This window comes from Danio rerio, chromosome 4, assembly GCF_052040795.2.
Source record: "Danio rerio strain M-AB ecotype USA chromosome 4, GRCz13ab, whole genome shotgun sequence".
Lineage (NCBI taxonomy): Eukaryota > Metazoa > Chordata > Actinopteri > Cypriniformes > Danionidae > Danio > Danio rerio.
In genome coordinates this window covers 73,507,292-73,532,500 of record NC_141024.2, presented here as the reverse complement: position 1 = coordinate 73,532,500, position 25,209 = coordinate 73,507,292, and the positions used below count along the sequence as shown (strand labels likewise).

Below are 25,209 nucleotides of genomic sequence, written 5' to 3'. Positions count from 1 at the left end.
ATGAATAAACTAGGGGTCACTGCTGAAAAATCCAGCTTAAACCAGCCTGGGCTGGTTGGCTGGTTTTAGCTGGTTGACCAGGCTGGTTTTAGAAGGGTTTTGGCCATTTCCAGGCTGGTTTCCAGCTATTTCCAGCCTGGTCTTAGCTGGTCAGGCTGGAAAATGACCAGCTAAATCCAGCTAAAACCAGCTTGACCAGCCTGGTTTAAGCTGGATATAGCTGGTTTTGGCTGGACTCCCAGCTTGGCTAGGCTGGTCAAGCTGGTTTTAGCTGGTCAACTCCCAACCTGACCAGCTAAGACCAGGCTAGAAATGGCTGGAAACGGAAATGGCCAAAACCCCTCTAAAACCAGCCTGGTCAACCAGCTAAAACCAGCCAACCAGCCTAGGCTGGTTTAGGCTGGATTTTTCAGCAGGGGTGGGTAAGGAAGTTGCACTTTTTCTGAGTTCAGTGCTCGGTTGTCTATGCATCGCCAAAAACCCTCATCTTTCTTGTTCAACAAGAAGTTTTAAAACCACAAAGGTTGCCCATGAAGGGGTCCTATGTTGACATGTAAACCCAGTTAGGATGTGTTTAAAATGAAATAGCTTTTGATTTTCTTACTCTTACTCCCAGGGCTGTTTATATTGAAGCTATATTATAAGTTGTGAAATGTTGCGTTCACACCAGACGCGGAAGGAGCATCAAGAGCGAGTTATTTACATGTTAAGTCAATGCAAACGTGCGAATAGACCTCCTGCAGCGCGATACGCGCGAAGGACATGGTGCAAATTGAGCGTTTTGCGCGAATCGCTCGAGTTCAAGAATCTAAACTTCATCGTACATTCGTGCCGCGTTAACCAATCAGGAGCTTGCTCTTGTGGGGGCGTGATTGTGACTGTTGTTTGTGTCCCTGGGGAAATACTCCAGCCGAAACCGACAACCGTGCATCAAACTGGGCTCGGCTCAGGCAGAAGCACCCCTGAAAGCCTCCGTCATCCAGGTTAAGTTTCAGTGGAAGTGGAGATGGAGGGGGGGGAGTGGAAGGATTGAGAGTGAAGAGGGTTGAGAAGGGGGGTGTGCACGTGAGGAGCGGGATTGGTAAAATGTGGTGCCAGATTAGATTTCAGAGGTGCCGGATCCGGCTTTTTCCAGCACAAATTAAGCCCTGGGCTTCACCCAAGCAGCTTGGGGGAGTGGTTAGTGTTCTCAACTGAAACGCTGATTATAACGGTTTATTCTTGTAACGTACTGTACTTATAATGATTGTGGTACATCTGAATAAACAGTAATAACAAACATTTTGGTCACGAAATATGAACATTAATAAAAGACAGACGACGAGGCAGTGGCGCAGTAGGTAGTGCTGTCGCCTCACAGCAAGAAGGTCGCTGGGTCACTAGTTCGAACCTCTGCTCAGTTGGCGTTTCTGTGTGGAGTTTGCATGTTCTCCCTGCCTTCGCGTGGGTTTCCTCCGGGTGCTCCGGTTTCCCCCGCAGTCCAAACACATGCGGTACAGGTGAATTGGGTAGGCTAAATTGTCCGAAGTGTATGAGTGTGTGTGTGTGTGGATGTTTCCCAGAGATGGGTTGCGGCTGGAAAGGCATCCGCTGTGTAAAATCTTGCTGGATAAGTTGGCGGTTCATTCCGCTGTGGCGACCCCGGATTAATAAAGGGACTAAGCTGACAAGAAAATGAATGAATGAATAAAAGACAAACACTTCATACTAGGCATGCAACAGTTCTCGGTAAAAAAAAAAACGTATCGTCCCGTTGGTTTCCACAATTGGATGTGTCCTGTGATCCGGGGTTTGTGGTTTGTTAATAAAAACAACTGCAACGAAGCAGTTAAACCTTTGTAGGCTTTTGATTACCCTTCACGCTCATTGCACGTGCGAAAACCTGTCCAATCACCTCTTAGTATGTAAATCTGTTGTTGACATCACGTGTCAGTGTGTGTGTGGAGTTTCTGCCAAGTAAAAGAGATCTCTCTTTGTCTCGCCCTGCTGAATAATCCAGCTTAAACCAGCCTAGGCTGGTTGGCTGATTTTAGCTGGTCGACCAGGCTGGTTTTAGAGGGGTTTTGGCCACTTCCAGGCTGGTTTCCAGCCATTTTCAGCCTGGTCTTAGCTGGTCAGGCTGGGAGATGACCAGCTAAAACCAGCTTGACCAGCCTAGCCAAGCTGGGAGTCCAGCCAAAACCAGCTATATCCAGCTTAAACCAGGCTGGTTAAGCTGGTTTTAGCTGGATTTGGCTGGTCATTTTCCAGCCTGACCAGCTAAGACCAGGCTGGAAATGGCTGGGAACCAGCCTGGAAATGGCCAAAACCCCTCTAAAACCAGCCTGGTCAACCAGCTAAATCCAGCCAACCAGCCTAGGCTGGTTTAAGCTGGATTTTTCAGCAGGGTCATTCACGACAATCGCGCTAATAGAAACGGAGCTCCCTGGAATCATAATAAAATCATAAATAAAATTGCGTTGTAAATAAAAATAATAATTCCTTACATTTATATAATAAATATATTATTTATTTTGTATAAGGTGCTGTACACAAAGGGGGGAATCTCCTCAACCTCCACCAGTGTGCAGCATCCACCTGTATGACGCGACGGCAGCCATTTTGCTCCAGACCGCACACCACACACCAGCTGATTGGTAGAGAGGAGACAGAGTGATGAAGCCAATTATGGGGAGGGTTAGGAGGCCATGATGGACAGAGGCCAGTGGGCAAATTTGGCCAGGATGCCGGGGTTAAACCCCCTACTCTTTTTCGAAGGATATCCTGGGACCACAGAGAGTCAGGGCTCATCTAAAAAGACGACGCTTACTGAGCAGTATAGAGTCCCCGTCACTATACTGGGACACCAGGACCCACACAGACCGCAGGTTGCGCGCCCCCTGCTGGCCTCACTAATACCACTTCCGGCAGCAACCTAGCTTTCCCATGTGGTCTCCCATCCAGGTACTGACCGGGCTCAGCCCTGCTTAGCTTCAGTGGGCGAACATGTGAGAGTTGTAATTAATACTTTAAAAGTGCTCAATTATTAAGATGTGTTGACAGTTATTATCTGCATAATTATTTGAGACTGTTGAGTCGAGTTGTAAATGAGAAATTTCTTAATTTATTTGAACATTTTCAAAATGTCCTACTTTTATTTAATTAATGCGAGTACACGCAAATCTGCTGTCCTATGTGTGAAGCTGTTGCATTGTCAGGTGTTTGTCACCCAATAAATGTTTATTGTTCTTTCAATTGTTTCTAAGCATAGCACAAACCGTACCGAAACCGTGACCCTAAAACCATGATACACACTGAATCGTGAGTAGATTGAACCGTTGCACCGCTACTTCATACACGTACAAATTAGAAAATGATTTAAGTATTTCATGCCATCTTCATTTCTTGGCAAAAATGCATCCGTTATGTACTTTTTCACTTCAATCTGCTGTAGCACTGTTTGTAGAGTGGGATTCCCGGGCACGATCATCAAGAAGTTCCCATAAACTGTCCTGGCTTTCTGCAGGTGTTGATAAAGATGATGGAGCTGATGCTGACAACTGTGGATCTGATGTTGAGAGAAAAAAAGCAATTACCTACAAAGCTTAAACTCATGTCATAACTGTATAAAGTTGCATAATACATAAACAGTGTTAGAATCATACCATAAGTCAAGCGCACTCCATCCTGAGATGCCTTTCAGCCTCCTGGTCTTTGGCAGTATTTCCAAATACTACGATTTTAAACCTTGGGTCTAAAACACTCATTCCTACCACATCCCGACTGGAAACCTTCTTGCAGGTGTGAGCTTGGGCGAAACAGGCAACAATATGACACTGATGGCCAGTGGCTTACCCTAATTGGGCAACTGATTCCTGCTTTGCAAGGCCTTTTTTTCTCAGTTGTGCTGCAACATCCAGTACATTGGTATAAGCTTAGAGGCTGAGACTCTCTGTTCCTCTGACAACTCTGTTGTCGAAAGTTTAAATGGTTGCAGTATTGTTGTGGTTTCTGAAAGTCTTACTTGGAACTCGACAACAAAGCAGTATCAGACTTTAAACTAGAAATAGTTTTTGATTGACTATCTATCTATCTATCTATCTATCTATCTATCTATCTATCTATCTATGAAATCCTAAATCTAACTTTTCTGTCTGTCACTATTGAACTCAACCCTGTTTCTGGAGATCTACTTTCCTGTAGATTTCAGCGGCAACCCTGATCAAACACACCTGAACTGATTAATTAGGACTTGAACAGCACTTGATAATTACAGGCAGGTGTGTTTGATCAGGGTTGGCGCTGAAATCTGCAGGAAGGTAGATATGCAGGAACAGGGTTGGTCACCCCTTATCGAACATATATGGATATGTATGCCTTTATGGTTGGATGTGTATGCATGTATATGAATGACTATAGATTTATGCCTATGAATGTATCAGCAAATCATAGCCTGTGTCTATAGCCTTTCTATCAATATCAATAAAGTTTTATTGTAGCTTAAATATGCACTATAAACGTCTCTAAATCGCATAATATCTCTCCTCTCACAACACCCCACAAAGTTAACATGACAAAACCATTTGTATCTTTTTCAAAATTAGATTGAAACCGATGTGCGATTGTGATTCGTTTACGACCCTGTTAATCAAACGCAGATTCGGCAGGTATGCCACATCTCGAAACGCTTGTGAAACGCCCTGATGCTTTGAATTGATGCGTTCAACATGGAGCACAGCTGCAGCCGGTGATCAACGAGATTACCCGAGTGCAGGCGGGGCAGATTTAAAAGCGGACCTGTCAAGTCAGACAGCTAGGCTGCGTCCGAAACCGCCTACTTCTCAGTAGGTACTGCATTTGAATTTAAACGTACTACTCGGCCGTTAGAAAAGTACGCTCTATACAGTATGAATGTGAAAAGTATTAATGGAATTCGGACGTACTACATCCGCCATTTTGACATAGTCAAGTGACCTACCAGCGTCAATTGCGTCGCTTTACTCCCATTCATGAATTCGCTCTCGGGGCATTATGGGATAGCGCAGCGTGCATGGGATGCGCACTCCGGAATCTCGCCGGAAGTACGGAAGTACCATACTGATTTTTGAATTCTATGAATTCGGACATACTACTCGGCTCGCATACTGATTTTAGCGCACTATATAGTATGGAAGTATGCGGTTTCGGACGCAGCCCTAGACACTTCGGGGCTCAAAGTTGCTGCAGTCATGATGACCAATCACATGGCGTCATCATCATTTTTTATTTTTTATAACAAAAAAAAAAGATATACAAATAAAACAGAATACAGTCTCTACAAACTATAAACTATATATATAAATAACGCATAAGAGAAATATGGGGAAACGTGAAGGTAATATAAACAAAAGTGAATTGTTTGTTTTGAAACTTTTGAATCGGAATTTGTCCAACAATAAACTGGAAACACGTGGTTGTTGTCATGCGGTGAACTCAGCCAATCTTGTAAAATCGGTGTCGTCATCAGAGCTCGGACAGCCGCTCTTCAGATGCTGCACGGTCTGAGTCAGACGTCTGATCTCGGAGCGATGTCGGGGTAGTTTGATGCCACATGTGTCAGTCACTCCAGACAAAAATTCTAACCAGCATGCACCGCTTTAAGACAGATTTCGATCGTTCTGCGCAGCGCTGCATGAAGTCAAATGCACCTAATCTCTTTAGTCACATGACCTTGGTGTTTCGAATCACTTTGGTCATGTGACCTAGGTGTTTTGGGTCATGCTTCGGTGCAGTGTTTCAAAACACTTGAGCTTTGGGATCTCGACACTGTCTAAATGTCAGTTTCGTGACAGCCATCCCTATTTAAATCATCTACTTAAATTCATCTAGAGACAATGCTGAAGTTCATGATTTTACATTAGACATGATAAAGATGTCAGTGACTATTTAGTTAAAAATAAAAAAAATTATAAGTTTGTTTAACGTTCTAATCCTTACTGCAAGGTGACCTGTTGTTTGTTTATGTTATGATCATTTTAAGTGCACTTTCACCCTGCTGAAAAATCCAGCTTAAACCAGCCTAGGCTGGTTGGCTGGTTTTAGCTGGTTGACTGGTTTTACAGGGGTTTTGGCCATTGCCAGGCTGGTTTCCAGCCATTTCCAGCGTGGTCTTAGCTGTTCAGGCTGGAAAATGACCAGCCAAATCCAGCTAAAACCAACTTGACCAGCCTGGTTGAAGCTGGATATAGCTGGTTTTGGCTGGACTCCCAGCTTGGCTAGGCTGGTCAAGCTGGTTTTAGCTGGTCATCTCCCTGTCAGGGTTCAGGAAGGATGAGGGAGCGAGGACTCAAGTGCAAACAGGATGATTTATTGATAATAAAAATAAAACAAAATTAGAACAAAAACCACCCCGAGGGGGAAAAACATAACTATGACACTAACAAACAAACAAACTTGGCTGGCATGACAAGAGCAGGAACACATGGGGAGTTTAGACGACGAACTGGCACAGGACTCAAAACATGAGGGGATTTTAAAGCAAAAGTAAATTGACAAACAGGTGAACATGACAAACTAATAATGAGTTAACAAGGAGGGTGGGACTAGACAATAGACGGTAGAGCGCATGACACAGAGAGACAACACAAGCCATGCGCTCACATAACACAGGACAAGAACATGCGGCCAATGAGAGAACTCATTAACCGCATGTTCATGACAAGACAAGCACAACACTGAAGCACACGACAAAAGCACGTGACCACAATGTAAACACCGAGCCACGTGCTTTGACAAAAGACGCAAGACACGAGCACACGATGAAGGAAAACACTCACCGTGCGCTCACACACGCAGCGTGCATGCTTCATCCTAGCGCCGACCAAAACCGAAACCAACAAGACTGAGACGCTGGGGATGAAACACCACGCTGCTGACAGACGTAAATAAACACGAGTACAAGAGCGCACATGTCTGAGGGACGCAGAGCGCGCGTGTGGCCGTGTCAAGCAGGAGCGCGCACACTCTGCGTACACCCACGACGGCGCGCGTGCACACAGAGACAGAAACAGGACCAGACATGGGTAGTGTCCGAGCTCTGCCACCAAAACAAGAATTTACAAAACCAGAGTGGCAGAACCCTGACACTCCCATCCTGAACAGCTAAGAACAGGCTGGAAATGGCTGGAAACCAGCCTGGAAGTGGCGAAAACCCCTCTAAAACCAGCCTGGTCGACCAGCTAAAACCAGCCAACCAGCCTAGGCTGGTTTAAGCTGGATTTTTCAGCAGGGCAATCCTAACACGTATCATTTTATTGCAGTTTTCACCACAAATGCTAATGAGAAGAGTGACAGTAAATGATCAACCTTACAACGACTTCAATGGCTACAGTGCGCAGCTATTGTTGTGCAATTAGGGGTTTGGTGCCTTACTCAGGGGCACCTCAGCTGGGTATCGAAGATGGAGGGAGTGTGGATCATTCACTTTCCCTACCTTTAATCCTTGCTGGTGTAGCAGAGGCCGGCTAGTAAGTGCTGTGCAGGTAAACCTCACTCCTCTGACCTCTAATGCTGTGTTCACACCAGACGCGGAATGCGCGGATAAATCGTGCTATTCGTGCGTAAATAGCCGCGTGAACAATTGAGTTTACTCACTACATTCGCACGTCTAACCCTGCTTCATTCGCGTGTCAAATCCGCTTCATTCGCATGTGAAATTCACTTCAGTACAGACGCGGATTCACGTGATGGGCAGGGCTTCTGTCTGCCCGGTGACTCTAGCTTCATAGCTAAAAGGCTAACATGGATTTTATGAAGAAAATAACAGTGTTTATGTACTTTATGAAGGCTGAAAAACAGCGTCGATACGTTTAGGGTCGTGTCTGACTCCACTACATGCTTTCAGAGGTGCATCCAGCTCTGTGAGCTCATAAACTCCTCCAGAAACTGAACCTGGATGACGGAGACTTTCAGCGGTGCCTCTGACTGAGCCAAGCCCAGTTTGATGAACTGTTGTTGGTGTAGCCTGGAGGATTTCCCCTGGGACACCATCAACAGGTTCTACGTCACAATCACGCCCCCACAAGAGCTAGCTTTTGATTGGTTAATGCGGCGCGAATGTTCAGATTTTCGAACGCACAAAACGCTCAATTCGCCTTGCGCGCACCACCCAATTCGCGTCATTCGCGCGTATCGCACTGCAGGATGTCTATTCGTGTGTTTGCTTTGACTCAATATGTAAATCACTCGCGCTTGACGAGCGGTCATAAAGGTGCTCTAGCGACAGGCGCTAGAGGCTATAGTCTTTAGCCTCCTTGGTAGAGCAACCGACTTCCATGCGGAAGGTCGACGATTCGATACCAGCTCGGAGCGGGTTGGGTGGTGTAGAGCCAGCGGGGTTATCGACCCTGCAACCTTTTGATTACAAGTCCAACTCTCTAAAGCTGCGGTCACACTAGAGTTTGTGTGTACGAAATTCTGTTGTATGGCGCTGCGAGAAGGGGCAGGATTAAACAAGATTATTAGACATTAAAAAAGCGAGCGATTGCTCCATGTTTAAAATTTCTGTCCAGAGAGGTCATGTTTTGATCCTCGATTGGTCTCACGCAGTCAAGTGACGCAATTTTGCAGGTCAGAGTTCACCAGGCTTGAACTTTGAACTTCACCAGGACCCTGCGTTTCCAGTCTGACGCATTCACGTGCGTATGAATGGAAGTCTATGCGGATAAAAGTCAAGTGTTGACCGCAGCTTTAGCGAGTGGTTCTCAATCTCCCCCAGCCCTGCATGATTTGTATAGCGGTGTCCCAAATCGCATACTTATGCACTATTCTACGCCATTTTGTAGTATAAATAGGATAAGTAGTGCGTTCACACTGAAAACTCTAAAAATAATAAGTGCACTTTAATTACCCGGATGATGCACTCGTTCAGCCGCTAAAATGAAGTGTGTAATGATGGACACTTCACGCACTCAACGACCTCAGGTTTGCCTACGTAGCGGAAGCGGCGGAGCTATCGGGCGCACATGTTGGATAACTTTATTTTGGATTGTGAAATCAAAATTCTCCTACGAGAGTGATTATAGCGCCTCCCGATGGTGAATGCGGTTATACTCACGGCAGGTATTATTTGATAATTCGGTTGTTTATTTCACTGATTTGGCAACCGTCAAACGTCATCAGGGAAACGGTTTGAATTTCCGCTTAGTAAAAAAACATTAGTGTGCCATTTGCGACGCCACTACATACATGTACCATCCTGTTGAGTGTGTAAGTGCATAAGTACATAGTGCATGAGTGCATAGTGTATTGTGTGCCATTTGGGACGCAGCTTATGTCTGTCTTACTTAACACACCTGATTCAGATCATCAGCTCACTAACAGAGAGCCATCCACTGATCCTTATGTGTCAAATAGGAGTCGCACACACGTGTGCAGGGCAGAGGACTGGATTGAGAACTACTACTAAACATATGGGGTCTGAAGAGGTCAAATCATTGGAACCAACGGCCAGCAATCAAAACAAAATTGAACTTTGTTCTCCAGAAATGTACCATCATGATTAATCAAAAACTGATGCCAGTGGGGAACAAAACAATACCGAAGGAGAGCAGTGAGCCTCACTGTGTAACTCTTTCACGGATTTACTGGCGTGGTAATGTGGAGAACAAAATCAAAAATCAATGACCAGGGCTGCGTTTCCCAAAAGCATCGTAAGCCTAAGAAGTTCGTAGAAATGATCGTACGACTGATCTTAATATTACGGTCTGTTTCCCAAAAGCATCGTAACTTAAGTAGCACTTGAAAATCTTCGTGGATCTACGAGTGCTCTGGAGTAATCGTAAAGCCTTAAGTGCATCGTAAGGAGACAGAGTTATGAGGGCACCTGCTGGACAACCGGCAAATTGCACCTACAATTTACTTCTCTTCAAAGTCATTATTCATTTTATTTGTACGTATATCTCTATTCATTTATATTTTCTACACATTACACAATTCAATATACAAATAATAATAATTAATAATTAGGCTAAACTTTTCAAAAATAAATGTAAGAGCTTATTTATTTATTTACTTATTTATTTATTTTGATGTGAGATAAGCAATTTTTGATAAAAAAATTGATAAATAATTCTACTTAATTAAGGTTCCATATAAATATCGAAAATGATGCTGATGTCATTTCCGGCAAGGACTGTTAGAATTAGTTTCATGCGAGATTGGAGCAAGACAGTGTTTTTACAGTACGACATTTCCAGTTAATTTATGTTTTTAAACTGGCTCAAAAATATTTTTTTTTTATGTTATTCGAGTTGAATATACATTCACACAAGTAGAAGAAGAATTATCTGGATTGCTATAACATGTGCAACAATAACGAGCCATTCTATAGTGTGACATTTCAGCACTTAACAAACGGATAGCGACTCCTAAGTTGCACTTAAAGCTGGGCTACGTGCAATTGTGTTAAGTGCATTTTTGGGAAACGCACGTGAAACAATAACGAACGTTCGCAAAATGACTCGTAGAAAACGCTCTTAAGTGCTAAGATCAATCGTTATCGGGAAACGCAGCCCAGGACAGGAGGCCATAAAGAAACTTAACACAACCAAGCGTACTGTTTATGCGCCACAGTAATAACATGTATGTATGAAATAAGCTTGGTTCTTTAATATACAACTTCGCTCTTCATGCTACACTGACTGACTTGTTGACTCACTGCCCTAATGCCTAGTTCGGACTGCGTGATTTTAGCCCCGATTTTGGCTCGCCGACAGGTTTTGAGAAATCGCCGACAAATGCCTAAAATCACAAGCAAATCGCTGCTCGTGCACGTGAGTGACAATCATACAGTATGAACTTTCAAAGACGCGATCTGAGAGAATCGCCGATGAGTCGCCGATGCCTGTGAGATATTTGGCGTGCTGCATATCTGGAGCTGTCGGAGATTCAAATCCTGCCGTGTGAATTGAGTTTTGACTGAAAATAACATCATCGATCGCCTACAGCCAATGAGAGAGCGGCATTCACTAGCGTGTGTGTGTGTGTATACCTGCTGCAGGTCAGCGGGAGGCTGGGGTAGAAGTTAAAAGCGCTCTTTTTGGGTTTATTTGGACCCACGAAATGGAGGAAAACTAGTGGAGGTTTGACAGGACTCAGGAGCAACTGTGTCTGTTTGACATTTCATACAGAAAGAAATTTGTTTATTATCAACGTTGAGGAGAAATGGTTAATTCCCTTTAAACCCAGGTGAGCAAACATGTACATGTTATACCCCATTAAAGGCTTCTTTCTCATTATGTAGTTAATAACAAAAGATATACGACGTGTTTTTGACTGTGAGACGTAGTTTGGACAAAGTTGTTGGCGATTCTTCCTATAGTAAAGTCATGCAATGTGAAAGTCCCTGTCGCCGATCCATCTTGCAGTGTAAACAAAGCAGCGATGAAACGCTAGCCCAGATACTCAAGCAGTGTGAAAACATCTGTGACACGACTACTTTGAAAATCATGCAGTCTGAACTCGACATAACAGGCACCTCATAAAACAGATTTCTAAGACAGCAAAACAATTTAATAGTGTACAGCAACATAGAAAGAGCTTTGGTGATAATTATATATCGACTTACTGCAATACTAACGTCTTGATAGATACGCCCTCAAAAGGGGAAAATGTTGGTCAAAAATGTCAAAATCCAGACAAAATAGAGTTCAGTCCATATTTTAACAAAACTGTCAAAGCAGTCTTCCATCCATTGAACCCTAAAAAGTAACTAAATAATTAAGTACTGTTCCCAGAAGGCAAAAACAGATACTTTAAACAAAACAAGCTTCCTGATAAATTTCATCACATTTCTGACACATCCTTCATTCATTTATATTCACTTGTACTCTTATTGAACTTGGTGTCTTACTGACACACATCAATGGACAAGAACACTGAAGTAAATGAATAACATTTTATCGACACCTTATTTGTTTGCTTAGTTTGTGGAAGAACACTTGAACACCATTGTTAAATTTTGACATGGAAAACAACCATGCAGGATTTTTGCATGCTTAATCTGTAACTAATGTTTGCCAAATTATAAGATCTTTCAGACTCTAAACAAATGCTGGACTGTCAAAATTGGGTTTTAAAAAGTATCATTTAAATTTGCAACCTTAATCAGAAAAAGTTGGGTGAGTACAGGGCCGGAGCAAGCTAAACTGCCGCTCTAGGCAAAGGACGGTCACACCGCCCTCAACCCCAACCCTCTCTATTCTGCCCGCCTGAGGGCGCGGGTGGTGAGGGTAGTGTCGGGGACGTGGATATAACTGAGGGCGTGGGTGGTGAGGGTAGTGTCGGGGACACGGATATAACTGAGGGCGCGGTGGTGAGGGTAGTGTCGTGGACGCCGCCCTCTCTATTCTGCCCCCCTAGAAGCAGATATAACTGAGGGTGCGGTTGGTGAGGATAGTGTCGCGGATGCCGCCCTCTCTGTTCTGCCGCCCTAGACGCGGATAAAACTGAGGGCACGGTGGTGTGGGTAGTGTCGCGGACGCCGCCCTTTTTTATTCTGCTGCCCTAGACGCGGATATAACTGAGGGCGTGGTGGTGAGGGTAGTGTCGGGACGCTGCCCTCTCTATTCTGCCGCCCTAGACGCGGATATAACTGAGGGCGTAGGTGGTGAAGGGTAGTTTCGCGGACGCCGCCCTCTCTATTCTGCCGCCCTAGACGCGGATATAACTGAGGGTGCGGGTGGTGAGGGTAGTGTCGCGGGCGCTGCCCTCTCTATTCTGCCGCCCTAGACGCAAATATAACTGAGGGCGCGGGTGGTGAGAATAGTGTCGCGGACGCCGCCCTCTCTATTCTGCCGCCCTAGATGCTGATATAACTGAGGGCCTGGGTGGTAAGGGTAATGTCGCGGACGCCACCCTCTCTATTCTGCCGCCCTAAACGTGGATATAACTGAGGGTGTGGGTGGTGAGGGTAGTGTCGGGGACGCCGCCCTCTCTATTCTGCCCCCCTAGACGCGGATATAACTGAGGGTGCGGTGGTGAGGGTAGTGTCGGGACGCTGCCCTCTATAATCTGCCGCCCTAGACGCGGATATAACTGAGGGTGCGGGTGGTGAGGATAGTGTCGCGGACGCCACCTTCTCTATTCTGCCGCCCTAGACGTGGATATAACTGAGGGCGCAGGTGGTGAGGGTAGTGTCGCGGATGCTGCCCTCTCTATTCTGCCGCCCTAGATGCGGATATAACTGAGGGCGCGGGTGGTGAGGATAGTGTCGCGGACGCTGCCCTCTCTATTCTGCCGCCCTAGACGCGGATATAACTGAGGGCGTGGTGGTAAGGGTAGTGTCGCGGATGCCTTCTCTCTATTCTGCCAACCTAGACACGGATATAACTGAGGGCGCGGTGGTGAGGGTAGTGTTGCGGATGCCGTTCTCTCTATTCTGCTGCCCTAAACGCGGGTATAACTGAGGGCGCGGTGGTAAGGGTAGTGTCGTGGACGCCGCCCTCTCCATTCTGCCACCCTAGACGCGGATATAACTGAGGGCGCGGGTGGTGAGGGTAGTGTAGGGGACGCTGCCCTCTCTATTCTGCTGCCCTAGGCGGCCACCTAGGTCGCCTCTATGGACGCACCGGCCCTAAGTATGGAAAACACAAACAAAAAATGCAACAGGTGATTTCTGGATTTACTTCGACATATTTCATTGCAGACAATACAACAAACATTGTGTATTGTATTTTTTTCCTTTAATAAATGTGTTCTCATTTTGATTCTTGCAACAGATCTGAAACAGTAAAACATTTACCACTTTGTAATGTTGCCATTCTGTTTCACAACACTTAAAATGCTTTAAATTGACTGAAGACACCAAGTGATGAAGTGTTTCAGGTGTAATTTTGTCCCATTCTTCCTATAAACAAGTGTTAAGGTGGGCAACAGTATGGGGTCTTCGTTGCCACATTTTGTCACTTCAAAATGCACCACATATTTTCTATTAGAGACAGGTCAGGACTCCAGACAGGCCAGTCACGCACCTGTATCCTCTTCCTTCGCAGCCAGTACTTAGTAATGTGTGCTGAAGGTGGCTTTGCATTGTCTTGTTGAAATATGCATGGGCGTCCCTGGAAAAGAAGTGACAGTTAACTGTCACGGTTTGTGTGTGTGTGGTTGCACGACTGACAGTTCAGTGTTTAATGTCTACAGCTGTGCGGTCACGTGGTATTGTTGTCACCAGTGATCCTTTCTCAGCTGATTCATTAGCGCGCTACAGCTGCTGTGCATTATCGCGCTTATATCAAGCCGGCGCTCATGTCTGTTCAAGTCTGTGTCTCGGTCTCGTCAGGCTGTCCACGTTGAGTTCCTTGTCTTACGTTGTGCCCTGTTGACGGCAAGTTCGCTCTAGGATGCTGAACATTTATCATAGGGCTTTCCTTTCCTCCATCTGACGACAGCATTCATTCACAAACGATTTCTGCCTGTACTGCTTGAGGCTTTCGTGTTTCAATAAAAACATTGTTCACTTGCATATGGGTTTGGTCGTGATTCATGACATTATCTTTGCCAAGGGCAATGACACAACCCCAAACCAAGACTGACCCTGACTTTTGGACTCGTTGCCGGTAGCAATCTGGACGATCCTTTTCTTCTTTGGTCTGGATCTCACGGCGTCCATTTCTTCCAAGAAATACGTAATAATACCTCAGCACACTATTCTACTGTGTGACATTCCATCCTAGATGCCTCCGAGCCCAGAGAAGTCAACGCGCTTCTGGACACTGTTAACATAGGGCTTCCTTTAGGCACAGTTTTTGTGGATGTAACTACACATTGTGGTACTTGACAGGTTTGCTAAAGTAGTTCTGAGCTCATGGGGTGATATTACTTACAGGTGAATGAGGATCCTTGAAGCAGTGAGGCAGTGAGCAGATAATTTTTGGAGGTATTAATTGATAAACTGGCAATCCTTGGCCCATCTTTGCTTCTAAAGGACTAGATTTTTCTTTCACATCATTGTTTAACCAATTTACCTGATTACTACTAGCCCTAAACTGCTCCTATGCCAACTTTTTTGGAATGTGTTGCAGGTCTGAATGACAGGAAATTATGATTATTTACAAATGAAATGATGTTGACCAGACAAAACTAGAAATATTTTGTGTTCATGTTGTCTGCAATGCAATACAAGTCATAAAGTAAATATGGAAATAATTACTTTCTTTTTTTATTTGCGTTTTCCCTACTGTCCCACTTTTTTATGACTTGGGCTTGTAATTGAAAAAGTTAACCCAACATTGGGTTCATCCATATTCGAGACAGAATTGTTCACTGTTAGAGCTGGAACATACTAAGCTGATGGTCACTTTGGAGGAGTGGCGTCATTGGGTAGAGGGGTCGGGGGTCCCTTTTATTGTTTGGAACGATCACAAAAATCTTGAATACATCAAGTCCACCAAAAGATTAAACTCTAGGCAGGCTCGGTGGGCTTTATTTTTCAGACGGTTCAATTTTACCATTTCGTATCGACCGGGGTCTAAAAACATTTAGCCCGATGCATTATCTTGTCTTTTTGATTCTTCTGAGCATGCATCGTCCCTCGAGCCCTTTGTGTCATAGAAAGTTTTTAATTCAAATGTCTCAGATGGGGTAACACCCCTGATCGGATCCCCACGGGGCAAGTTGTTTGTGCCAGAGGAGCTTCGGTCTGACGTCATACGGTGGGGGCACTCTTTCAAAGTGACTTGTCATCCGCGGGTGAGTCGCACGTCATTTGTTTATAAACAGCGATTTTGGTGGCCAGTTCATATGTGATTTTTGTTTTGGCTTGCTCTGTTTGTGCCGTTTCTAAGACTTCCAGTCGCCCCCTTGTGGGGTTTCTTCAGCCGCTGTCAATGCCTTCGAGACCCTGGTCCCATATATCGCTAGATTGCGTTGGCCATTGGGCTTTGTTGGGCTGTTGGTCAGCATTGGTCCTGCCAGGGGCGTCAAATAGAGAGGGGAAAAAAAGTTCCTAGGGTCGAGGCACGTGAGGGGCCCTGATGTTGTGCCCCCCACTCTATAACTCCCCAACCAGCCACACAGTCCCACCTACTCACTCTTTACCTTCGTCCAACACTTAAATCTTCTTGCATAGAGTGCAGAATTCCATTGTTGTGTTTTGGGTCTTGGTGTTCCTTCTTGACTTGAATTGTTTACTTGTTTTCGTCACTTCTTGTGCTCTGATTTATTGCTGAATACCCAGTCAGAGCGCTCTCTTCAGCCAATGGCTGACAGATTCTACAAGCCAGCATTTCAGCTGTAGATATTCTTTACCAGGCTTCAGGTAGACAAAAATATACATGGTGTAACATGTTTAAATGTTACTATTATTATTTTCTAATTTATCTATTTACTTTCTTGCATTGGGTTTTGTTTGGTATGTGGATGTTATACTGCTTCCGACCTCCAGGGGCAATAGGTTGATTCGCTCCTATATAAAAAGCAGTGTTGCCAGATTGGAAATGTCAAAGTATCGTACCAGAACCTCAAAATTATCGTATTTGGAGGAAAATTCTTGTACACGAGTCAAACAGCTATTATCTAGACACATAGCGTTTTGACACAACGTGCAAATTACCACAATACGTTTAAAAAAACTAGGTATCTTAGTGGAAAGGTTCAAACTCCACCTCTGAGTTGCTGTCATTGAATGTTGCATGTAAAGGGATTTATTTCCTGAGGTGTGCATGCTTTGTTTTGATGAGACTAACTTTCTAAAAAAAAAGTTCACGAGGTGCATTTGAATGGGAAAAAACGAGAACATCAAGGGAAAACTCCGATTCTTCTCACCTTCCTTTACAGCACAAATTGTTTTAACATTATTGCTTAAAAGATCGACCTCAAACTGAAAACTACTGACCTAACCACGGGCACGCGCAACAGGAGCGTTAACTCGTGAGAGAGAGCCATTCTCCACGTTGATTGGCTGAGAAGAGGCAACGTAACATGAGATAGAAAACGTGCCTAACACCACCTACACCTCACAGACAGCACAGAAAAGATGCAGCGAGATCAATAAGTAAAGAAGACCGAAGATTACAATGAAGTTACTTTTAAATGCCATAACATTCTGAAATTATCGTACATTATAGGATTTTTCTCATTATTGATCGTACATCGTACAGAGGTTGAAATTATCGTACGTCTGGCAACACTGATAAAAAGTCACTTACCATAGAGTACGTAGGAGTGTTTGGTAGAGGGTCCACCACATGGATCACTTTTGCTACCGGCCTACACCTTTTAGTCCGATGGTTGAGAACTTTAAGTTATCGCTCAAATAAGGACTGTTTATATGTTGCTGTGGGTATGTTGGCTTGCTGTTTTCACTGAGGAAGGAAGTTGACCAACTTCTATTGCTGTGTTTACACCAGATGCGAAACGCGCGGATAAATCGCACTATTCGCGTGTAAATTGCCGCGTGAACATTTGAGTTTACTCACTTCATTCGTGCGTCAACCTGCTTCTTTCGCCCGTGCAATCCGCTTCAATTGTGCGTCAAATTCACTTCAAAACAGACGCGGATTCGCGTGATGGGCACGGCTGCTGTCTGCCCGGTGACTCTAGCTTCATTGCTAAATGGCTAACATGGATTTTATGAAGAAAATAACAGTGTTTATGTGCTTTATGGAGACCGAAAAACAGCGTCGATATGTTTAGGGTCCTGTATGAGTCCACTACATCCTTTCAGAGGTGCATCCAGCTCTTTAAGCTCATAAACTCCTCCAGAAACTGAACCTGGATGACGGAGACTTTCAGCGGTGCTTCTGACTGAGCCAAGCCCAGTTTGGTGACTTGTTGTCGGTGTCGCTAGGAGGATTTGCCCCAGGACACCATCGACAGGTTCTACGTCACAATCACACCCCCACAAGAGCAAGCTTCTGATTGGTTAACGCGGTGCGAATGTCCGCTGAAGTTCAGATTTTCGAACTCAAGAGATTCGCGCAAAACGCTCGTTAAGCGCGTCAAACGCGAAAACGCTCAATTCCCCTCGCGCGTATCGCGCTATTCGCACCGCACAATTCGCAACATTCGCACCACACAATTCACGCGTATCGCGCCACAGGATGTCTATTTGCGCGTTTGCATTGACTTAACATGTAAATCACTCGCGCTTGACGCGCGTTCCGCGTCTGGTGTGTACGCAGCATAAGGGAGCAACAGTCTTTCTTAATCAGGGCAACTTGACAACTATCTTATGCTGTGTTCACACCAGACGCGGAACGCGCGGATAAATCGTGCTATTCACGCGTAAATAGCCGCGTGAACATTTGAGTTTACTCGATTAATTCACGCGTCAAATTCACTTCAGAACAGACGCGGATTTGCGTGATGGACAGGGCTTCTGTTTGCCCGAAGACTCTAGCTTCATAGCTAAATGGGTAACATGGATTTTATGAAGAAAATAACAGTGTTTATGTGCTTTATGAAGACTGAAAAACAGCGTCGATACGTTTAGGGTCGTGTCTGAGTCCACTACATTCTTTCAGAGGTGCGTCCAGCTCTGTGAGCTCATCAACTCCTCCAGAAACTGAACCTGGATGATGGAGGCTTTCAGCGGTGCTTCTGACTGAGCCAAGCCCAGTTTGATGAACTGTTGTCGGTGAAGGCTGGAGGATTTCCCTCGGAACACCAACAACAGGTTCTACATCACAATCACTCCCCCACAAGAGCAAGCTTCTGATTGGTTAACGCGGCGCGAATGTACGCTGAAGTTCAGATTTTTGAACTCGAGAGATTCTCGCAAAACGCTCAATTCGCCCCACGCCATTCGCGCAATTAGCACCATTCGCGCCGCGCCATTCGCGCGTATCGTGCAGCAGTATGTCTATTCGCGCGTTTGCATTGACTTAACATGTAAGTCACTCACGCTTGACGCGCGTTCCGCGTCTGGTGCGAACGCAGCATTACAGATAACCTCCTCTCTTCAAAGGAGGCACAGGACATCATAAGAATTAGCATCGCTCTCAAGTGCTCTGAATAAGTGGTCACTGACTTTTGTTTTTGTTCAGAAAGGCTATTAAGTTTCTGACTTTGGTTTACTTTGTTTATTCTTGTTGTGATGTTTTGTGGTTTTCGCTTATGAGAACTTTACATGTAGCTAAGTGTTCATTTGTTTTCAGAGAGTGTTTATTCAGTGCAGCCAACATTCTGTTGACCACCCCCCCTTAGAGTAATACCAAATCTAGGAGAGGAGGTGTTGCAGTGGAGACAAATAAGAATTGTCCTGGCATGGGAACGTAATCAGACAGCATCCTTCTTCTTTTGCTGGGTTTGTGGTGCAAAACTTTAGCAATAATTTCCATGAAGATGATTTCATTGCCATAATTTACCACACATTAACCGAAGGTTTAGCACATTGGGCTGAGAAAACTGAGTACTGTGCCAACAAGAATGATATTTGTGATTGGCTCCATTAAGGGTTTGCTGGTGGACGCTTGTTTAAATGGCATATCTAATTCTCACTGCTATTATCTGTAAAGCTCTTTTCCTCTTTGCCTTTTAGACTGTTTTATTCATTTTGCCACACAAATACTAACAGAATGGAGGAATTATAGTCATGCTCCACATTCTTACCAACAGATATTGAGTAGTTCCATGTTTAAATGTTCCATTTTAGCTTGTGTTTTTACCTAAGATTATATTTATTAACTAGAAATTTCCAGTTCTTTAAATGCATACATACATGCATGCAAACATACAGTTCTGTTTGTGAATATAAATTGTGAATAACGTGTTTAAAACCTGCCGCATGTGAACGGGTTTTTACCGGGGCAACAATAGGGTTAAAGAAATCCTCACTGCTAGATAAAGATTAGTAAAACACCTGAAGGCGGGTATAAATGTTGCTGTTTCGGGCATATTTCGACTAGAATATTGCCACTTTTTCTGAATGTGAAGACCACTCTGGACATGTGAGTATTATTATAAGATTGCGAAATATTTTGACATTAAAAAATCCTAAATCGGCCACTGCCAGACTTAAGTTAAAGCCAGGGGCTGCAATTTACAGAGGATGGCAAGTATAATATGTAGCTATTTTTAATATCCAGCCTGTGCTGGCACTAACGGATCATCAGGAGGATTTCTGTACTGACACACTGGAAGAATACAGGCCTGTAGGTACCCTACTGAAAAAAACAGCTTAAACCAGCCTAAGCTGATCTGGTTTTAGCTGGTCACCCAAGCTGGTTTTAGCTGGTCAGGCTGGTTTTAGAGGGGTTTTGGCCACTTTTTAGCTGGTCTTAGTTGGTCTTAGCTGGTTTTAGCTGGTCTAGCTAGTTTTAGCTGGTCAGGCTGGTTTTAGAGGGGTTTTGGCCACTTTTTCGATGGTCTTAATTGTTCAAGCTAGTCTTAGCTGGTTTTAACTGGTCTAGCTAATTTTAGCTGTTCAGGCTGGTTTTAGAGGGGTTTTAGCCACTTTTTAGCTGGTCTTAGTTGATTAGGTTGGTCTTAGCTGGTCTTTGCTGGTTTTAAGCACTTTTTAGTTGGTCAAGTTGGTCTTAGCTGGTTTTAGTGGGACAGGCTGGTTTTAGAGGGGTTTTGGTCACTTTTTAGCTGGTCTTAGTTGATCAGGTTGGTTTTAGCTTGTCAGGCTGGAATTAACTGGTTTAAGCTGGTCAGGCTGGTCTTAGCTGGTCAGGTGGGGTGGTCTTAGCTGGTTTTAGCTGGTCAGGCTGGGAGACCAGCTAAAACCAACTTGACTAGGCTGAGAGACCAGCTAAATCTAGCCTGGCCAGGCTAAGAGACCAGCAAAAACCAGCTTGACCAGGCTGAGAGACCAGCAAAAACCAGCTTGACCAGGCTGAGAGACCAGCTAAAACCAGCCTGGTCAGATTGAGAGACCAGCTTGACCAGAATGGGAGACCAGCTAAAACCAGCTTGACCAGACAGGCCAGGCTGGGAGACAAGCAAAAACCAGCTTGACCAGGCTGAGAGACCAGCTAAAACCAGCCTGGTCAGACTGAGATACCAGCTTGACCAGCCTGGCCAGGTTGGGAAACCACCTAAAACCAGCTTGACCAGGCTGGGAGACCAGCTTAAACCATCCTAGTCAGATTGAGAGACCAGCTTGACCAGCCTGGCCAGGCTGGGAGACCAGCTAAAACCTGTTTGACCAGGCTGGGAGACCAGCTAAAACCAGCTACTTCCAGCTTAAACCAGCTAAGACAAGCCAACCAGCTTAGGCTGGTTTTAGCTGTTTTTTTCAGCAGGGTAAGCAGAAAACGCAAATTTAAAACAGGTAACTATCATCAGACACAGGATTACCATCGGAATAATATGGTAAGGATGTCTATAAAGTTTTACAAATGACCAGGGTTTAAAAAGTACCCAGGGTTTTGTTTCATGCAGCAATTTGTTAATAATTTTAGCTGTAATCATTTTCGTACGACATTTTGGGTCACATGCAAAAGAGGATTGTTGGTGCGCATCTCGCTGTCACATCTGTGACCAATTCAGCAAGTCTTTGCAATGTATCAAGAGGTATTCGGGGAAATGTCAGCATACCACCAAGAAGGACAAACCACATCCCACAGGAGTAAATGTGGACGCAAGTGGTCCACCTTCACTGTCCCTACATCTTAGAGAGTTAATGTGTGGAGAAGCCCCGAAGAAGCACACCACCCAGACTGATGCAGAGTGAAGCATTGGGGTGGATCAGTGATGGTTTGGGCTGCCAGATGGGCGAGTCACTGTCAAGGACTACTTCAATGCAAGGTTGATGCATCACTAGACACAGCAGGATTGGCGACAGAATGGTTTGATGAGCATGAAAGTGAAGTTCCTCATCCCTTCATCAATATTATTGAGTCACTTTGGGGTGTTTTGAAAGATTGCTCCGACCCTTGTCCAGACTGGTCTGGATTGCTCCCACCCTGGCCAGACTGGTCATGCTGGTCTCTCAGTCTGACCAGGCTGGTTTTAGCTGGTATCTCAGCCTGGTCAAGCTGCTGGTCTCCCAGCCTGGCCAGGCTGGTCAAGTTGGTTTTAGCTGGTCTCCCATCCTGGCCAGGCTGGTTTTAGCTGGTCTCTCAGCCTGGCCAGGCTGGTCAAGTTGGTTTTAGCTGGTCTCCCATCCTGGCCAGGCTGGATTTAGCTGGTCTCCCAGCCTGGTCAAGTTGGTTTTAGCTGGTTTCCCAGCCTGGTCAATCTGGTTTTAGCTGGTCCCCCAACCCAGCGAGACTGGTCAAGCTGGTTTCTCAGTCTGACCAGACTGGTTTAAGGTGGTCTCTCAGCCTGGTCAAGCTGGTTTTTGCTGGTCTCCTAGCCTGGCCAGGCTGGTCTCCCATCCTGGCCAGGCTGGTTTTAGCTGGTCCTTTAGCCTGGCCAGGCTGGTCTCTCAGCCTGGTTAAGCTGGTCTCCCAGCCTGACCAGCTAAAATCAGCTAAGATTAGCCAGTCTAATCAGTTAAAACCAGCCAGCTTGACCAGCTAAAACCAGTTAAGAACAACCATCTTGAACAGCCAAGACCAGCCTGACAAGCTAAAACCAGCCTGACCAACTAAGACTAGCTAAAAAGTGGCCAAAACCAATCTAAAACCAACCTGACATGCTATAACTAGCTAAGACCAACCTGACCAACTAAGACCAGCTAAAAAGTGGCCAAAACCCCTCTAAAACCAATCAAAACAGCCATGACCAGCCTGGGAAACCAGCTAAAACCAGCTTAGGTGACCAGCCAAAACCAGCCTGACCAGCTTAGGCTGGTTTAAGCTGTTTTTTTTTTTTTTGTAGGGTTGAAAAATTGATGCTGTAACGGCTGCAGAATGAAACCCTACACCATATAATAAATTATTGTGGTTTAAATCCAGTTTGAGTTTCATTGTCTAACCCAGGAGTCACCAATCTCGGTCCTGGAGGGCCGGTGTCCCTGCAGGGTTTAGCTCCATCTTGCCTCAACACACCAGCCTGGGTGTTTCAAGTATACCTATTAAGACCTTGATTAGCTTGTTCAGGTGTGTTTGATTAGGGTTGGAGCTAAAATCTGCAGGACACCGGCCCTCCAGGAACAAGTTTGGTGACCCCTGCTCCAACCCATTTATATTCTATAAAAATGTTTAATGGATGGTAAACCCAGCTATTTATTTTTTAACCTATGCACATCTGATATTACTATATATTTTGGACCAATTAAAAAAAAAATTATATGAAAGTGAACTGTGCCAAGCAACATTGCAGCCATTTTATTCCCTGTTTCAGAACGAACCATTCAATCTAGAGCAGGGGTGTCAAATTCTGTTTCTGGAGGGCGGTTGCCCTGCACAGTCTAGCTCCAACCCTGCTTCAAAACACCTGTAGGTTTCAAACAAGCCTGAAGGACGTACTTAGTTGGGTTGGAACTAAATTGTGCAGATCTGCGGCCCTCCGAGAAACTGAATTTGACAACTGTGATCTAGAGGGATGAAAGCACTTGTCATACAGGAAAAAATAGCTGAAGTAACAGGTGTCATCCAGTGTTCAACACGAGTTGAAATGCAGCTTTATTTTCTCTTTATTTCTTTCATATAAATCTGTAATGACTGAGAGGATTACCGGAGCCAACCAGATTTCAACTGGATCTTCCAGTGAATCTGGCATGTGTGATTTTCAATTGAGTTGTCTCTTTCCTTTGGATTTTCTCCTCTTACCTGACCAATAGTTCATCATGGAAGGCAGCACAATTGGCATGGAACATTCAGACAGAAACCAGAAAACATCTCAAACCAAATGCTGCCCTCCAAGGCTGAAGGTAAGACCATATGCCTGAAGTCTACTATTCGTTAGTCTTTTGATTTAATGAGAATGGATGTAGCTTAATATTTATGTAATTTTTTTTTTCTATCCTTGTGTCTGAGTAGATCTTTATTGCCGCACTTGCCTTCTGTTACTTCTCTAAATCCATGACGGCGTCTTACACCAAAAGCACCATCACTCAGATCGAGAGGCGGTTTGAGATCCCGAGCTCCACCGTTGGCATCATTGATGGGGGTTTCGAAATGGGTGAGTTAAGAAGCTAAATCAGTAGCAAAACTAAATCAGTAAATCAATCTGAATCTGAGAACATACTGATATCTGGATGTTCATGTTGACATTTACACACAGCTCGGATGTGAAAAGTTGAAACTTCGATTTGCAAGCACGAACGATGATCCACAGAACCCCAAAGAGGTTCATTTACAAATTACATACAAAATAAGTTTCGCAATTAAAATATCGCAAAAGGCAACCCGGGCTCATTGTGGAAACGTAGTCCCGCGGTACATACGGCTGCAGTTTTTCTTTTCGCGATTCCGCGAGAGGCCGCTGTTGCGCGCTTTTTCGCACCTCAGACGCCTCTCGCGAGTGTGGTTCGTGTCTGCGCTGTTCTCGTGTGAACCCGCCGGAGGCCGCTGTCTGACTGACCGGATGATTGACTGCGCGACCGGCCAATCTCCCTCCTCCTTCCCTGAACCCAACCCATTTTACCGATCGTACCGGGCGCCCGCCCGAGCAACAGTTCACAAAAGCCGTCCGAAAAAATAAAAGCCCTGATTTTTTTTTTTATTCCACCGCGTTTTCGGATTTCGCCGCGTTCTCACCCTGTTACGAAACTCGTTCACTTAATTTTTGTGATTCTGTTTTTGTCTTACCTGATTGCTGGAACTGCTCTTCTCGGACTTGAAACCGGTCGCCGTGGTTGACTCCTCTCCGCATCTCGAGCCTGCCGACGTACATGCTGAGCTGAGTGGACAAACGGGTTGCAGCGGGGAAACCCTCCACAAGGAGGTAAGGCAAGCGCGAAAGAGAACAGCGTCACACCGCCCCGCAGCGTTCGCTTGAAAAAAAATAAACGCGGCCGTACGTACCCCCCGGGACGTATTCAGCTGTCTCCAGAAACGTCCGCGGGACTACGTTTTCAGAATGAGCTTGGGTTGGCAAAAGGAGTAACAAAAGTCAAAATGCTGCGATTTGAACTTGTAGATCTGAGAGCTTGCGAAAACTGGAATTTAAAACATAAATGTTTGGATAATTGTCTGCGTGTGCAAATGGAGAACTTTTGACATCAGAGCTGTAAACTTCAACTTACAAACATTAATATTGTCAGGATCCAGCCCCTACAGCCCTGTCACTCCTGTCTGTGTTTAATGTCTCTTTGTTTGTTTTTATGTATTAGCACATGGTTGTCTCTTTTGTTGTGTTGGCCATGTGCTCCCCTTGTCCTGCTTCCTTGTTTTCTTATGCCTCGCCCCCATGTTTAAT

At 44.9% G+C, this 25,209-nt stretch overlaps 1 protein-coding gene and 1 long non-coding RNA gene across 51 annotated transcripts in view; one reads left to right on the top strand and one right to left on the bottom strand.

Annotated features, from left to right (window-relative positions):
• The first annotated feature begins 4,256 nt into the window (after positions 1-4,256).
• slco1f2 (solute carrier organic anion transporter family, member 1F2) overlaps positions 4,257-25,209 on the top strand; it is a 30,642-nt gene continuing 9,689 nt past the window's right edge. For 4 of the 50 annotated variants that reach the window (XR_015481678.1, XM_087245636.1, XM_087245634.1 and 1 more), the window contains exons 1-3: positions 19,857-19,904; positions 23,630-23,719; positions 23,829-23,970. Coding sequence is in view for 25 of the 50 variants with exons in the window: in XM_087245616.1 (XP_087101742.1) it covers positions 23,636-23,719; positions 23,829-23,970 (226 nt within the window). In the remaining 25 variants the exon portion in view is untranslated. Of the gene's footprint in view, positions 4,299-19,736; positions 20,168-22,003; positions 23,720-23,828; positions 23,971-25,209 lie in introns of those variants that run through there. The other 46 variants (XR_015481672.1, XR_015481666.1, XM_087245633.1 and 43 more) reach the window with 29 other exon arrangements.
• LOC147845303 (uncharacterized) lies at positions 12,550-19,105 on the bottom strand. The gene is made up of 4 exons (XR_015484557.1): positions 15,394-19,105; positions 15,088-15,355; positions 13,587-15,017; positions 12,550-13,093 (listed from the first exon to the last, which is right to left on the bottom strand). It is a non-coding gene; the product is annotated as an uncharacterized LOC147845303 (long non-coding RNA).